Source organism: Populus trichocarpa, chromosome 5 (assembly GCF_000002775.5).
Source record: "Populus trichocarpa isolate Nisqually-1 chromosome 5, P.trichocarpa_v4.1, whole genome shotgun sequence".
NCBI lineage: Eukaryota > Viridiplantae > Streptophyta > Magnoliopsida > Malpighiales > Salicaceae > Populus > Populus trichocarpa.
The window spans coordinates 20483689-20500740 of NC_037289.2; the positions used below are offsets into that span (position 1 = coordinate 20483689).

A 17052-nucleotide genomic window follows, 5' to 3' on the forward strand; every position below is an offset into this window, starting at 1 on the left:
ATTTTTTAATAAGATATTATTCACTTTGGCCCACGAGCCTCACGGATTTGTTTTTGGCAGCCACGCATGGCTCTAAAACACGTCTTACTAATCAAGGTGAGCATGCTCATATAAGACTCTCCCCCAAGTCCTCACTCGTCAATGTGGAATATTACAATCCACCCCTTCTTAAGGAGCCTGGCGACCCCGTCGGCACCATCAAATAGTTAATGAGCTGGGCTCTGATACCAAATGTAACACTCCATCACACTAGCAAAATATTGTTCGCTTTGGCTCATGAGCCTCACAGATTTGTTTTTGGCAGCCACGCATGGCTCCAAAACACGTCTTAATGGTCAAGGTGAACATGCTCATATAAAGCCCTCCCCCAAGCCCTCACTCACCGATGTGAGATATTACAGGTTCTGTATTTAATCCAAATCGAGGTTAATTAAGACTCAATCAAGGTCTAACCGAGAAGAGAATATAAAAAGGAAAAAGAAAGACACAGATTGTTCAATTAGATTAGCTCATCGTGGTTGTATCTATTATCCGAGTCATAAATTTCACGTGTTAACCCGGGCCAGTATAATATATCATCATCTTTTCATTGCACTTTCTATTTTTTTAATTCTTTGATAGTTCTTTATTTCATATTTATCTTATAGGGTTAGGTAGAGATTAAAATGTGAATTTTTTTAACCAAATCATCTTTTAAAACGAGCTGACTAGTTTGCTCTTGACTTCATGGATTGAACAAATCACATCAATGTTTATATATATATATATATATGTGTGTGTGTGTGTGTGTGTGTGTGGTGGTTGATTAATATGATGGATATAATAGTTAAGTTTTTTTTCTCTCATTTTAAATATTTCATCATTTGCATAAAAAAAAATGGCATTCACATGTTTTTTTAATATAATAATTAGTTTTTTATCTGGCTCAAAGCGAAACGTGGGCACGAGTAGCTTCTATTTATGTTTTAACTTTATTATTATTATTGCAATTTAGGGCCAAAGAAGGCCTAGAACACAAAATTACATAGCATACAATCTAGGGGTTGGCAGCCCCATCCAGTCCGCCAAAAGTAGGGTCCAAGGTCCTACAGGATAATAGGATACAGCTCTGGCCAGTCAGTATAATATTTTTGTTTTCCTTAGATTTTGTGTGCTCGGGGTTTTACTGCAAGGCCATGGTGGAGAATCAAATAAATTGCAAAAATTTACATAAACTCCAATAAAGCTGGGAAACAGCATGATTGGGCCTACGGCCCAAATTTACAATTTTTTTGAATGTTTTTGATAAATTCAATAGCCACAATTAGAATGGATTATTACTATTTCAAAATAATTATTCAGTTTTATTAAAATTCAAGTTTAATAAGCTGTGATACAATCCGATCCATTTTAGGAAAAAGTAACCGAAGAATACAAAAAGGACTGAAACAAGAATTCTGTATTAATAAAGGACTAAGTGTGATTAGTATAAACTAGATAACTGCTTCGTTTATGCTGTGGCTCTGACTAAAGTTTCTTGAATGTAAAAAAATAATTTTCAGATCATGAGTTATAAACTCAGCTTAATAGATTAATTTTAAAATCTGTTTTTTTTTCTAATTTAGATTTTAAACTAAATCATGGATGTCCTGACATAACTCGATCAACTTGAAAAATTAAAAAACAACTTTAATGATTAATAAAAATATGATTTAGTACAATGTTTTTATCTAAATGTTTTAGTATATGTTATAATTATTTTTAAAACATGGTCCGACCCTATATATTAACTTAAAAAACTTGAGATTAATTCGGATGGTTAGAATAAGGTTTGGGAAGAATCCAAGTTCACCAAGGAATATATAGAAAACCATAAATCAATGTAGCTAGTCATAATTGATTAGAAGAGTTAGAATAAGTAATCGATCAGGAAAAAAAAACAATTAACCATGTATATAAAATTTCACATAATCGAACAATGTGGTAAGTCCTATTTATCATAAAAGTTATTGATGGATTGAACTGATAAGTATTACAAATGATATGTCGATATATATATATATATAAAACTAAAATTCAAGAATGTTGAGTCTATCTGCAAAGTTAGATTCAAGAGTTTTAGGTCTAGCTGTAATGTCAGACCTAAAAATAATATTTATAATATTAATTATAATACCAATAGTAATATTTATAATACAAATAATAATATTTTTAATAATAATAATAATAATAATAATAATAAACTTGTCTTACTCAAGTTTAAGTGAGTCTGGCTGCAATGCCGTACCCAAAAACCTTGGATGTGGGTTTGGCTATAAGATTGTATCATGAAAGTGTGATAACTAAATAGAAAAAATATTAAAAAATAAAATTAAACAAAAAAAATCAATTGAAAAGAAAAGAAAAGGCAAAACACTATTCAAATGAATAGTGATTTGAGAGGAAGAGTAAAATAAAATCCCCTTATGAGATCAGGATAATCTAATGAAAAATAAACAAAACAAATCATAAAGTTTAATTCTCAATCAAATCGATATTAAAAGATAAAATTAGAAGGAAAAAAAAATTAAAAAAAAAATCTGAGTCAACTGCCTTAACCTACCAGACCAGGTTAACCCATCAAATCTGGGATCTGTGTCATGAAAATATGATAACTAAATAGAAAAAAAATAATATTAAAAAACTAAATTAAAAAAAAAATAATTAAAAAATATTGTCTTTCATTATGGATTTGCACCGTAAAATCTACAGTGAAGGACTAATTCTTTTTAGTTATAGTTAATTAGGTAAACTTCATATGTGATGTAAATAAATAGTATAAAATTAGGATTAAATGTTTACATGAAACTCAAAATTTATAACAATATAAATAATTAATCTAATTACTGGGAATAATAATCAGCCCATATACACAATCTTTTTTATGCAATTTATCTTTTTTTTCCTTTATTATGTTTCTTTACTTTGTTTATTTTATTTTATCTTTTACTTCTTTTTTACCTAACATATAATGGGACAATCTCATTTTATTTGCGGTAGTTTTTAAATCCGGCTCGGCAGGTTAACTTGAAACTCAACCAACCCATTCTCTAACTTAAGTCGTTCATAAAAAAAAAAAAAAATCAATTTCAACTTCGAGTTGACCATGCAGGTCAACATGCAACATGATTGATCTATTCAAAATCTAGTTTGATTTTAATTTTTTTTATGCAAAACAACTATGTTTTAGTTTTTTTTAAAAAAAAAACAATGTTATTTTGATTGACATGTGTTAACTCGTTCAACATGTGGCCCGAGCCTTGGCTGATTCATGAGCCGAGTCAATTTTAATTGCAACATTACTATTTGCTTTTGCTTGTACTCGCAATTAAGTTTCTAATTGTAGTTTCTTCTCATTGAAAAATGAAGTAGCATAATTGATCCATATAATTATCTTATTGATCAATGGTTTGACCTAGTTGGGTTTCAATGATGCAGTCAAACTTGAATAGGTTAATATAAAAAAAATTCTTTTTAAAAAAAGTACAAATTGTTATCATTTTAAAAAGACAATTTTACTTTTTTTTTAAATTTTTAATCCTTAATTTGAGAAAAATAAGAGAAAGTTATTGAATTCTGATGGTAAAGAGATAAAATGATCTTTAACATCAATTTTAGCCACCAAAAAAGTCAATTTAGGTATTAACAAGTTTCATTCGGTGAAGAAAGTTTCATTTATGTGTTTTTTCGCCTTAAATTTTTTTATTTTAGGTTGATTTTAGGTTTTTATATGGTTGTTTTAGGCTATGAATGAGTTTATCAAGATGTTTAGAGGGTGTCATGGGTGTTGTTCAAAATAGGTTGAAAAATGAATTTTTAGATAAAAAATACTTAGGACCCGATGAAAATTTTTATTTAATTAAATTAAAAGTCATTTTCCCTTTAATATTTAGAAAAGAGGGGTGGATGATGCGTCTTTTGCCCATGTTATTGGAAAAAAAAACTCCGCTCATGAGCTAGACCTCTTTCATGGGCTTAGCGGGTTAGGTTTTTTTATAGCCAGACATGTAAGTAGGCCCACATACCAATCATGTTTTTTTTTTTTAATTTAAAATAATTCCAACCATTTAAAAAATTAAAAAAATATACATCATATCAACATTTCTTTGTTTTTAAAGGTCTTTTTTATTTGATTTGAAGAAAAAAAACTCGTTTTGTTATAAAACTTGAAAAAAATTAAGACTATTTTTTTTAGTTTCACACACTATTTTTTTTGTTATTTTAAATTGTTGTTTTATAGTAAAAAAAAGTCTCAGCTCTCAATTAATCTATAGTTAAATAAAAAATAATTTTAAAAATAAAAAAATTATTAAATCTAAAAAATGCACAACGTAAATTGCGGGTTTATGAAGCTAATCTTAGCTAACTTAGTTTTTTTTTTTAATTAAATGTTTTTTTTTTAATTTTATTATTTAATTTCCTTTTGCATTTATTATAAACAAAAAGCGTTGAAATAGCCTACAACGAATAAAACTCTGGCCCACGGGGACAACTATCCTGATTCCTGCGTGCTCATACTTATCCCCAAAAATCGCAGACCTTGTTTCGCTTTGTCTCGACTCTCGATCGTATAGTAGTGTTTTTCTTTTTCCGTTTTAGAGAAAATACAAGTTTAGTAACACAGAAGAGAAGAAGAAGAAGACGATGCAGATCTTCGTCAAGACATTGACTGGCAAGACCATAACTCTCGAGGTCGAGAGTAGCGACACCATCGACAACGTCAAAGCCAAGATTCTTGTATTTTTTTTCTTCTTAACTCACTTTTCTTTTGATTAAATTGTTTTTCGCTAATATTGCATCTAAATTTCTATTGGGTCTCTCTATTTTGACGGGAAGATTGTTTCTTGATTAATACTCTTTTTTTTTTCTCTGGTTTCGTTTTTGCGGTTGTGATTATCTGTAGGATCCCAATAATGGTTGTTGTTTCTCATGAGTTAAAACCAAGGCTTTGGTTTTTGTGTATTGGACTAATTTTGGCCTTGTATTTAATGGGTTTTGCTCTCTAGTAAAAGCTTGCACTAATCATATTCTTTAAGTGAAAGTTGTTTTAGGATTAGCGATCATATAACTGATAGATTAGAACAGTTGTGAACTGGAAAATTCAATGGAAATTATCTCAAGCTGTACTTAATAGCTGTCTGCTCCGGTTGTTTTTGTAATTTTTCATAGAGTGTGTTAGTTGTGATATTATTTACCTGCAAACATGAAAAATTAAATCCATTTTGTATTGTTTGAAACCAATAAATCGATAAAGGTTGGGCCAAAAATATTCAATTAGTGTCAGCAGTAGCTTGTTAGTGTTATTTTTGGTTAAGTTGCTTTGGGACTTCAGTGGTTTGTGTCATGTTCCTTTATTATGAGTTGCTGAACTCATGTCTGACTGTTGGTGGATGTACCTTTTTCAGGACAAGGAAGGCATCCCTCCTGATCAGCAAAGATTGATTTTTGCTGGTAAACAATTAGAAGATGGACGTACTCTTGCTGATTACAACATCCAGAAGGAGTCCACTCTTCACCTGGTTTTGAGGCTTAGGGGAGGAACTATGATCAAGGTGAAGACTCTCACTGGAAAAGAAATTGAAATCGACATTGAACCAAATGATACCATTGATAGGATCAAGGAACGGGTTGAGGAGAAAGAAGGAATTCCTCCTGTGCAGCAAAGGTAGCAATTTGATCCTTTTTGTCTGATGATCCTTTTTTGTTTGATGATTGCCCTCATTCGGCGCCACCATTTTCATGTAATCTAATATGCTATAGCTATATGTTTTCTCATGTGTTATGGAAGCAATATGCAGTAACCATAGGGATCATCCAAGTACCTTTTTAGCCACATGCTTAGTTTATCAGTAACATAGGGACTTGTTAGTGTGTTGTAGTAGTAATATTACCTGGTTTCTTCTATGCACCATGTTGCAATTTAAAAACTTTTGTTGGATGACACACCAATGAGGTTTCATAATATTACCATGTTTCTTCTATTCACCATGTTGCCTATTTAACACTTTCGTCTGGATGACAGACGAGGATGAGGTTTTATCATAATCACATTCCTTTTATTAACACCTTCTGCTGGTTGCAGGCTTATTTATGCTGGCAAGCAGCTTGGAGATGACAAGACAGCTCGCGACTACAATATTGAGGGTGGCTCTGTGCTTCATCTTGTTCTTGCTCTGAGGGGTGGTTGTCTCTGAAATGCGCTCACGATGTTACAAAAATCTACCTATTGAGGCTTCTTACATAAGTACTTTATAGATGTACGTTTTGGCTTGTGAATGTGGATAACATTAGTATGTGAGAATTCACAAGAAATATGCTACTCTATCTCCAATTGCTACTCTTATATTTTTGCAGGGCAAAAGCAGTGCCTGCTCTAATTGTTTAGACCTGCACAACGAGCATATTTCTTTTTAGCTTCTTACCATTAAATATGCATGTGCTTGGATGGCTATGTTTGAGGAGTCTTAAATTGATGATGAGAGGGAAATTGATGGTTCTCATTGATTTATTTGGAGTTGCTGGGAGTTTCGTGATCTGATCACCACATTTTCTGGTGTTTATTTCTTTTTTCAAAAGGATTTGGCACGTCTTAAAAACAGGTCCAGCTTTAGTTTGTAATCTCTGATGGCCCTCTTTGGTATGGGGGCATTAATTTTTAATTTTTTTAATGTTTTTTGAATTATTTTGATTTGTTGATTAAAAATAAATTTTATAAAGTAAAAAATATATTAATCAAATATTTTTAAATAAAAAATATTTTGAAAATAATTACTATCTAAATATCAAATATTACTTACCGAGGTAGAGTATGAGGGCTATGGAACTCAAATTCACCACCTAATTATGGATGGCCGGCAGTTGTAGTTTAATTAGGTCTCTGTTTCTTATGTCATCTTTTAATATTAAAAACTTCCAGCGCTTGAACATAAGATGTTTTTGACCTTTTTGTTTTTATCAAGTTTACTATTTGACATGACCTCATGAAACTAGACAGCAGGCCATCGATAACGATAATTAAATATGAGGAACTCAAATCACAAGTTGAATTAGATTTGCCTGTTAATCTTATAATTATAGCTATAAAATTAATATAATTTAAAAAAACACATGAAAATTAATTTTTAATTAATTAAATGTTAAATGATAAAATATAACGAAGAAAAAATTAAACGAGAATGCGATAATTCTATAAAAATTAAAATGAAAAAAAAAATCAAAACTTAATTTCTAGTAAATAATATTGAAGGACAAAATTAAAAGAAAAAATATAATAAACAAAAATAAAAAAACCTAACTCGAGCCCACCTGGGTTAGCATGCAAAATATACGACCTAGTTGTAATACTAGAGTAACCTTATCATAAGCAAACTGACTAAAACTTTGAAGTTTAATTATCAAATAATCCAATGTTGAAGGGCGAGATAACTCAAATTATTTTTAAAATTAGTGAAAATCCAATAGAAAGAAAATAAAAAAATGGAGCCCAATCTATAATTAAATAAATGTTGAATTAATATGTAGGTACTTGTCAAATGACATGAAAATTGAATTGATCGGCATGATAATTCCATACGGAGAGATCACATGTGTTTATAAAAATGCTCACATGACAGTTGTGTAAGTGATCCTTAAACTTGAGATCATTAAGTTATCTTATATAAGAAATATTATGCTTAGATCATGCTACACGTTGTCCTAGTTAGGGGTAACAAACAAACTGATTTTATGTATAACAAGAACTATATGAAGGTATTTTAATAATCAATAGAGGATTCATCAACTTATATGAATTAGAAAAATTGTCCCACATGTTTTTAAATAGTATTGATTGTAAATACTTGCGCAATGTAAAATGAGATTGCAAAAGAGTTTTAAGTTTTATTAAAAAAATTAATGATTATGGTGTTGAAAACAAACATAATTTGACAGAATAAAGACATTTCATGTTATAATATATAGATCGAAACATTATTGATGAAAGGATAATAATTATACTGAGAAACTGATCTCTTAAATATTAAGTCACACTGCTTATTACTTTTTTAATATTTAAAAATTATAAAAAATTATTAGATATTATACTTAATTTTTAAATATAAATCATTCGATTGCTAGATGCCAAACAAAAACACCAAAACTTCTGGACCTTTTCACTTGAAAAAAATAAAAACCTTCAGCAGCATACAATTTTTGAAAACTGCCGCAAGAAATAGCATGCAATAGTTAGGGGGCTTCGACGGTGGCTTCGAGTTGGTTTTACATGTTTGTAAGGGCCAAAATAGCTAGATGCCGAACAAAAACAAGAATACTGCAGCTCCGATCACCGCTGCTGAAGCCCAAAACATTTCTACCAAGCTCTTTTCAACCAGGTATGGTAAAGCCTAACGAATTTGCAATCCTGACACAAACTTGAGTACGGGCATCAACTTTTTCCTTTTTATCCTCACTATTACGTGCCGCCTCCTCCGAATTATCACCAGCTATTTGATGCGAGAGAAATACTTCCAAAGGAATGTCTCCCACGCTGCCCAGAGCTAGGAGTCCCATTGCTAGGCAATTTATAGTGGCAAGTGGCAACCACTTGCAGGGAAAAGTAGCCGTGGATTTCAGAAGCCAATAGGAGCGCCAGTGCCTACGTTATTTATAATACCAGCAGGAAAAAAAAAAACAAAAAAAAGCATCGAAAGAGATTAACATGAAACATGTATAAGCTTGACAGCTAGCTTACACTTGTATAAGCAGCAGTTGCCGAAATAACCATAATTTAATTAAAAAACCAAGTGAAGATTATTATTTTATATATGCCTTTGACAAGGAAGGCAGGCTGCGAAAAGTAGATATAATATTCCTGTGTCCATTTAATTATTTGTTCACCGAGATTAGAGAAACAACTATTACTACACTGTCAGTATTTGATGCAGACATCTTGAAGCTGAATGCAGTTGGATATTAATAATACTACAGCTTATTGTAGTCATGGACTCTTTATATGTATACAGGGATAACAATGTTACTCGAGATGGTTTTTTTTTTTTATATAGATATACGCGTATGTGCGTGTAAGATTTTAAATGTTATATCGGTATTATAAAACCTGAACTTTTCTGATGGGTCGACTCTGGATTTAAACATGTTCGGGTTTTAAAAAAATAAAAAAATAAATTGATATGGATTGACTTGTGAAACCCGATTAAAATATCAATTGATTTATTTATTTTATTTTTGAAAAGGTCATAAGGATGTTATTTTAAAAAAAAATGTATTAACCCAAGTTAACTCTCTTAATCTGTTATTCGGGTCTTGTTTTAGGTCGACTCTTAAAATATATATTGAGTTAAGTTTGGAGCGGGTTTGAGAATGTAAATGCCTTATTCATCACACATAAAGTAACTCACATATTCCAGTCGGTTCGAATTATTATCAATCAAATTCGAATGAAATTGTTGTCCCACCACATGCATGCTCGATCCTTCTACAATTTCCTTTTAGTGTGAAAATGTACTCCAAAAGCCTCTTATTAAGGATCTGATTCTTGCCAGCAATTGGAGGGTTGAATTTTATGAGAAAGAAAGGGTGCTTTGCAGTTTGGCCCCAATGGCTATTCTCAGAGATTCTTTGGCTCGTATAAGCATGCATCTTCTCCACCCAGTAAAAAATTTGATTCTTGCTAGTTCAGAAGAGGAGAAAGTTAAGAAAACGTTCTTCTGCAATGCAAAATCTGGATAGGCCATGGCGTAACAAAAACTGATCAAATTTGACAGCCACAAATGATATCAGTAAGAATTTATTGATGGTGTATTTTAGCATTCAAACTACACAATTACGATCATTTTAACAATAATTAAAAAAAAATCCTTCATCCATATATAATAATAGCATTCTACAGTAGCCAAAGGTAGAATAACAACCACAAAAGGCAACACCACCACCAAATGGAGGATCAAGCTCGTCCCCACCTGTCCATATATGACATTGCCTAACCAGGCTCACTATCTAGAAATGCCAACGTAAAAAACATGGAAGGATTCCCAGGAGAAATTTGAAACAATAACCTTAACGAATGAAGATCTTTTAACTGGAAGCAGCAGAAGCCTTCAATTCTGACATGAATCTAAAAACACTTCTCTTTTATCAGAACAAAGAGAATCTGAAAGCAGTTCATCCTGGGTTGGAATTCTACAGTTTTAGACTCAGAATTTATCATACCAAAAACAACACTGCCTGTTAGAAATGGCATCGACACTCAATAATGTCTCAGCATCAAGAGCTCAGTGTACAACGTGTACAAAAATAACGTTCGAGAAAATGGCTAAAAATCACAACCAAAAAATGATAAATGAGCCAACCACGAGCATTAAGATGAATCTGTTAAATCTATCCAGAATTTAACATGCACAGCCACCTCTTTGCTCATTCTCTGTGACATCCTCTGGGATACCCTGGAAGTATCTGCAATTAAAATAAAAGGAATGGGCATTGAAGAAGCTCATTAATAAACGTTTTGGATTAGTCTATATATCATTGAAATGTAAGAAAGGAAGAGTGTACAAGCACTAAATTTAAATCAAGGATTTAGGGTTCTAAAATAAGAAAAATCCAAAAGGTTTTACTTACAAATGAAAGCATGACAAGAACACGTCCCAAGGAAAGCATAACTTACAAATGAAAGCATAATAAAAAGAACGCGTTCCATGGAAACTGAATGGGTCCATACACAGTTCAAATTTCTAGTAAATCTTGGTCACCAACTCACCATACAAAAATACATCGTATGTTAATAATAAGCATCAGTACAGAGAAAAGCACATAAACACACTAACAAAACCAATGGCAAACCATCCTAGGCTGTAGATCCTAAATATCGATAGCAACTATTTTAAAATAACATATCATGAAACTAATGGGCAACCATCTTGAGATGTATATCCTAAATATAAATAGCAAACAATTTGAGAAAAAAGTGTAAGCATGATTGCAATCACAAATCACACAACTAAGAGACCCTAAAATTTTAAACTCTAGATGCTATGTTCTGTGGGGAACAGAAATATCTTGTCCCAGAACTCAGCATTTAACACAACACCATGGAACAAACATCATGAATGGAAGGATATCCAATCTTCTTGAGAAACTACTAAATGCCACTCCATCAGCTTGAAAAAGAAGAAGACAACAAAGCCTTCTATTCCTAGCATGAAACTTTCCAGAAGCTTAGTTGATTATTTTCTATGGTTGCAAACAAAAGCTTGGAAACATTGTGGAACATCCTGGTTAAGCACTTTTCTATCATTATAGAGATTTGGGAGTTAGTGAGAAAAGAAAGCTAAGAAGGAATTTTAGGAAAAAAGAAAAGAATAAAGTGACTTGGGAGAGAAAATCAAGCACATGACAAAAGAAGATAAGACACACAACAAGAACCTAATAATTTTAAACCCCTTTTGTTTTCTGAAATCTTGTGCTTCTGCACTTTTCATATATTAAACCAAATAATGTAAAACAAGAAAGAATAAAGACACGCACAAGATTCTCTTTTTTTTTTCCCTGATAGGTACAATATGCAAGATTTAAAAACAGCCAAAAATTGTTCAAGAGTAACACTAAAAACAAAAATGACAATAGCCTAAAGTAATTAAAAAAAGAAGAAAGAAATTAGAAAAGAGAGGAGCAATACAGAGCCATAAACATAGTTTTATGTGGTTTATATCGGTCACGGTTATCGTGAATTCATTAGCAATTCTTAGCGAACTTTAATAATACATGCTTTTCTAATAATTTTGCTAAATATATACAATAATAACACTTCCAGTAGATAAAAGTCATATAAACAACATCCTATATAACTATAAAAAAAGATGAAAAATATGAAAATATGAACTTGAAATACAAAATATAGTAAAAAATCAATTTTGTAAGTGGACTGTTATAGGGCTGTATTTTCAATATAACAGCCAATAACAGCTATTACTTTGTGAATCGCCAATAACAGTACTATAACACTGAAAAACAGTAATGGAGTGCTCTGATTCAGTTAAATAAGAGCCGTTACATAATATAATGGCCATTATTTAAAACTATGGCCATAAAAAAGGAAGTCACCAGAGATGCTGATTGTAACTTAACAAGTCCTTTCTTCTCTTTCAAATGCCTTCTTGCAGCACAAACCATGCATTAAGCAGCTCAGAAGCATCCAAGCTACACATACCCCTCACCACCTCTTACTAACCATCAATACCAACACATACCACAAGCAAAGATGCAAGCAAGACCAAGCAGAATTGACATTGAAACAATTCTTTGAGAGCACACCAAAATAACTCAATAAATAAATAAAAATGCTCAGTTCCAAACAGGGTTAAATTTTGGTTTACAGAGTTGACGATGCTATGCCCTCCATACATTTTCTACAAAATTAATAGTTTTAAACCATTTCTTAACCCATTCCAAAAAAGATTTCCCTTTAAGATTCTTCGTTGTTAATCATGACTTCTGTTTAATTCTGATTTTGGTCACGTGAAGACCTGATGGCATCTCATTTCTTGACATCAAATCAGCAATCCTTTTTTTTTTCTCATGAACTTATGGCTGTAGTTATTACAGCTTACATTGCTTATATATGGTGCTAATACAATCCAAACAAGAATTCAGCAGACAATTCAAACTTACATGTCCTGTCCATGCTCATGGGCTAGAGCAGTTTTTGCAATGGATAAGAATGCAGGATCAACATTGTAATCCTCCTTTGCTGACGTCTCAAAGTAAAGTATGTTTCCTTTCGACGCACACCAGTCCTTAGCTTTCTTCTCAGAAACCTGCACACAATAAATATTAGACCAGGTGAAAGGAGTAAAGAAAAGTGAATTTACCAGCATCAAACTGTACATCCTTACCACTCGGCTATTTCCACCATCAATATCTATCTTGTTTCCAAGCAATATAAACGGAAATGTCTTGGGATCAGATGGATTTGCCTGGGACCGAATAGGAATGAAAACCATGTTAAATTGGAAAGAGAACAACAAATGTCAAAATAAAGAATTAGCAGCTAACATCTTGCAAACCATAAACCCAGGAAAGGGCAGGCAAGTGACGAATGGCCAAAATAGGTAGGATTACCCTAATCCTTTATATAACATGAAATGCCCAGTCAAAGAAATTGATGCGTTTCCACAAAATTCTGCCTTGAGATGGTTCACCTTTACCAAGTTAGATAAATTGAGGCATTTCCACAAAAACTGTCAGTATCCTTGACAAATTCCCTAGGGAAAGCAAAATGTTTCTATTCGTTAACCACCAAGTAACAGAATTATTATCTTTACACAAACTCCTGGCAAAATCCACGCAGATTTTAGAGAACCCCACTGAAGCAAAGCCTGAAAATATAAATCATCTTAATTTGGTCTACTGTATGCTTATTTCAGAGTCGAGCAACAGAGTTGGAGTGACTAAATAGAGCATTCCAAGAAAGACTAAAATATCTAACATAAAAGGAAACCTCCTACACCATGGACCATTAGCATGAGTATAATACTCGGAAATTATCATTTCCCTCGTTACTGAAACTGGACCCAATTGCATGTGATGAAAATTCCATATGCCCCAATCCATTGGTACAATCCAAGTAATATGGAGCATTCCAAAAGAGACCACAATATCCAATATAAAGGGAACAACCCCCTACGCCCCAATTCACTAGCAGGACCGTGTTACTTAAACATTATCAATATCCCTTGGTGCTAATATCCACACAAGCCCATCACATCCCAACACATAAGTTAGAAAAAAAAAATTTGATTTGCAAAATCATCATTCAAAAACATATCTTGTAGAAGACAGAAACCCCAAAGCATAAGACACCAGAAAAAACCCAAATATCCACCCCAGCCCATCACATCCCAACACACAAGTTAGATAAAAAAAATAAAAAATAAAAAACAATTTGATTTGCACACTCATAATTCAAAAAAAAAGATCTTGCAGAAGACAGAAACCCCAACGCAAACGACACCAGAAAAAAACCATTGGTGATGTTCAATTCAAAAAGATTGAGAGCCTGTCAATGTCCATCAAAAGAATCAATCAGATGTGTGGGGATAATTTGAATCAGATGTGCGGGGATAATTTGAGGAATCAAGAAGCCTTAAGCACCTATATACATCTGTGTTATAGCAGCTTTGACAAGTGAGTGGACAGAACGCCACTTTTAACTAGTTTACCATTATAATTTATTTTATCTGTTGCAGTCATTAAAAAGTTTCCCTAAAAAGATAAAGTGATGGCTAATTGTCTAGCAAAACATTTACTCATCGCATAAGAAACTCCAACTTTATCAAGGCTGTGATAATAAATTCCAGGGGCAGAAGAAGGCAGTCAACCATTCTCCAGAACTGCTGCCACAGCCAAGATTATGAGCAAGTAGCACAGGCCAAATTAATCCACTGCTTTATTTTACTACCATAAACACGTGACACTTCCCAATACAGACACTAAATAGTCAAACCTGTATCGACAAATGGTAAAGAAAAAAATCGTTGATAGAAACAATGAAGAAAAGCAACGGTGAACCTGTTTAAGGAACTCTTCGTGCCAGTTGTCAAGAGTATCGAATGATCTCATGACATTCACATCATAAACTAGAGCGCAGCAATCTGCTCCTCTATAAAATGCAACTCCAAGTGACTGAAATCTTTCTTGCCCAGCCGTGTCCCATATCTACACGCATAAATACCAGTACCTTTTTTAGCAAGCATTCTTGAAGACATTCCGAAACAGAAAACAAAAAATCAATAGAGCTAGAAAACCCACTTGCAGAGTGACAAGCCTGTCATCAATCTGGAGTTCTTTGGTAACGAAATCGGCACCAATTGTAGCCTTATATTGCTGACTAAATTTCTTGTGCACATATCTGAGTTGTCGATTAAGAAATCCACATCCCATTCCCATTCCCGAAAAGAAGCGCATAACAAACCATAAATTTCTATATAATCAGTAACTAAATTTGTTAAATAATACTAAAAACATTAATTAAAATGCAGGTTTAATAGATCAGAGAAAAGCCAAATCTAATAAAGAGGATACTGATTCATTAACGACGTCTTGCCAGCCCTGACGATCACAGACAACATTCACAATACCAAATTAGATTTTGTTTCTAAGGAAATGTATGTGTACAAATCTGAATAAAAAACCTAGAAATCGTACCCGCTGTCCCCGAGAACGATGACCTTGAGCAAGGTACGCCTACGCGCTGACATTCCGCTTTTTTTTTAACGGTCACGAATTATACTGCTAGTAAGGAGTATGAAATTCAAATCAGAAAAAGAAACAGTTTTCCACTTCCTTTTTTTTTCACTGTTTGCAAGAGAGGAGATTGAGATGGATTGGGGAAAAAAGGGGCGCCAATTTCGATGTGCTCTTTTTGGTATATTCGAGATGGAAAAAGAATTTATTTTCCTTTGAAGTTTTTCTTGGGTACTGATTAAATCATTGTCATCATCTTCGAGTTTCTATCTAGTGCATGCCGACAATATATGTAAATAATAAGAAATCAAAATTAAATTCGCATAAATAATAATAATAATAATTAATATAAAATTGCTTAAATTTTTTTTTGTGTGTTTATTTTTGCAGTTAAAAAATATTTTTGAAAAAAATTATTTTAAATTATTTTTTTAAATTTTTTATATATTTAGATCATTTAATATACTAATTTTAAAAATTTAAAAATAAATTATTTTAATATGATTTTAAATAAAAAATATTTTAAAAAATAATAATTATAATAATCTCGAAAAATATTTTATAACATGAACAAGCCGCGTTTGTTTACTAGAAAGTAATTTTCTTTTAGAAAGTAGTTTTTTTATAAAATGAATTCCTGAAAAGTGAATTATTTTCTGAGGTTTGGTGGTGTCATGAAAAATAAATTGAAAAATATTTTCCAGTATTTAGTTATGTTATATTATGTTATGAAAAATGAACTGAAAAAAACCCTATTAATATTTTATTTTGTTCAAGTTTATTAAAATAATTAAGAACAAATCTTACAAATTAAAAAGTTGAATGAGAATAAAATTAAAAAAAATCTAATTTCATAAATTATCTCAAATAAAATAAATAATAATAAAAATAATGGAGATCAAATCTAACAAATAAAAAATTGAAAGATGATGAGATTAAAATAATAATAATATCAATTTCATAAATTATTTCAAATAAAATAAGTAACAATCAAAAGAATAAAGACCAAATTTAGTAGATAAAAAATTTCAATTAAAAAATTGATAAGAGAGAAGTAAATAACAATCATAAAAATGAGAACCAAATTTAATATAAAAATCAAATCAAATCAAATTTTAAGAAATGAAATAAAAAAAATCAAATAAAATATATATCAATCAAAAGTTTAAAGACCAAATTTAATATAATCAGTAAATAATATAATATTTCTAATTTTTCATAACCTCTAAAAAAATATATTAACAACAAAGTTGTGCTAATTTATAAAAAAATAATATAATATTTTTAATTTTTTCATAAATAATATATTAACAACGCTTTATTGTTATTTTTTTACGCTAAAAAAAAATCAGCCTCGCCATGCAGGCTGTCAACGCGGCCTTCTATTTATTAAATTATTAAGTCTAATCACTAATTAACAAATGAAAAAAAAAATCATAGATGTTTTCACTCATAATCTAATCAAAACACCACCAGCAATTTAGTGTTTGTCAATGTGCCAGGAAAATATCCTACAATTTAAAATGCTTTAAATATCCTTTTCAAAATAAATTTTGTAAAATTGGCAGGATGGATCATCGCGGAATAATAAATAGCAAGTATTGTGAATCTACCTACCACCTCCTTGGACATGGATATTTGATGCCTTGAATTTCTCGTCAGCGTAAACGTCTTTTTATATTTTTTAGTGGGATTGTGGGTGTTTTTTAAATAACTTTTTATATCAAAATATATATTAATAATATTTTTTTAATTTTTTAAAAATTATTTTTGATATTAACATCCAAAACATACAAA

The 17052-nt window shown here is 31.4% G+C and overlaps 2 protein-coding genes across 2 annotated transcripts; one reads left to right on the plus strand and one right to left on the minus strand.

Annotated features, from left to right (window-relative positions):
• The first annotated feature begins 4474 nt into the window (after positions 1-4474).
• LOC7464783 (ubiquitin-NEDD8-like protein RUB2) lies at positions 4475-6402 on the plus strand. The gene is made up of 3 exons (XM_002306689.4): positions 4475-4755; positions 5424-5683; positions 6101-6402. Exons 1-3 carry the CDS (start codon positions 4663-4665, stop codon positions 6210-6212), a joined length of 465 nt encoding a protein of 154 aa, XP_002306725.2. The 5' UTR covers positions 4475-4662; the 3' UTR covers positions 6213-6402.
• A 3457-nt stretch (positions 6403-9859) lies between these two features.
• On the minus strand, positions 9860-15514 carry LOC7464784 (ras-related protein Rab7). The gene is made up of 7 exons (XM_002307491.4): positions 15217-15514; positions 15094-15120; positions 14821-14920; positions 14581-14727; positions 12906-12986; positions 12682-12827; positions 9860-10467 (listed from the first exon to the last, which is right to left on the minus strand). Exons 1-7 carry the CDS (start codon positions 15267-15269, stop codon positions 10404-10406), a joined length of 618 nt encoding a protein of 205 aa, XP_002307527.1. The 5' UTR covers positions 15270-15514; the 3' UTR covers positions 9860-10403.
• Between the last annotated feature and the right edge of the window lie 1538 nt (positions 15515-17052).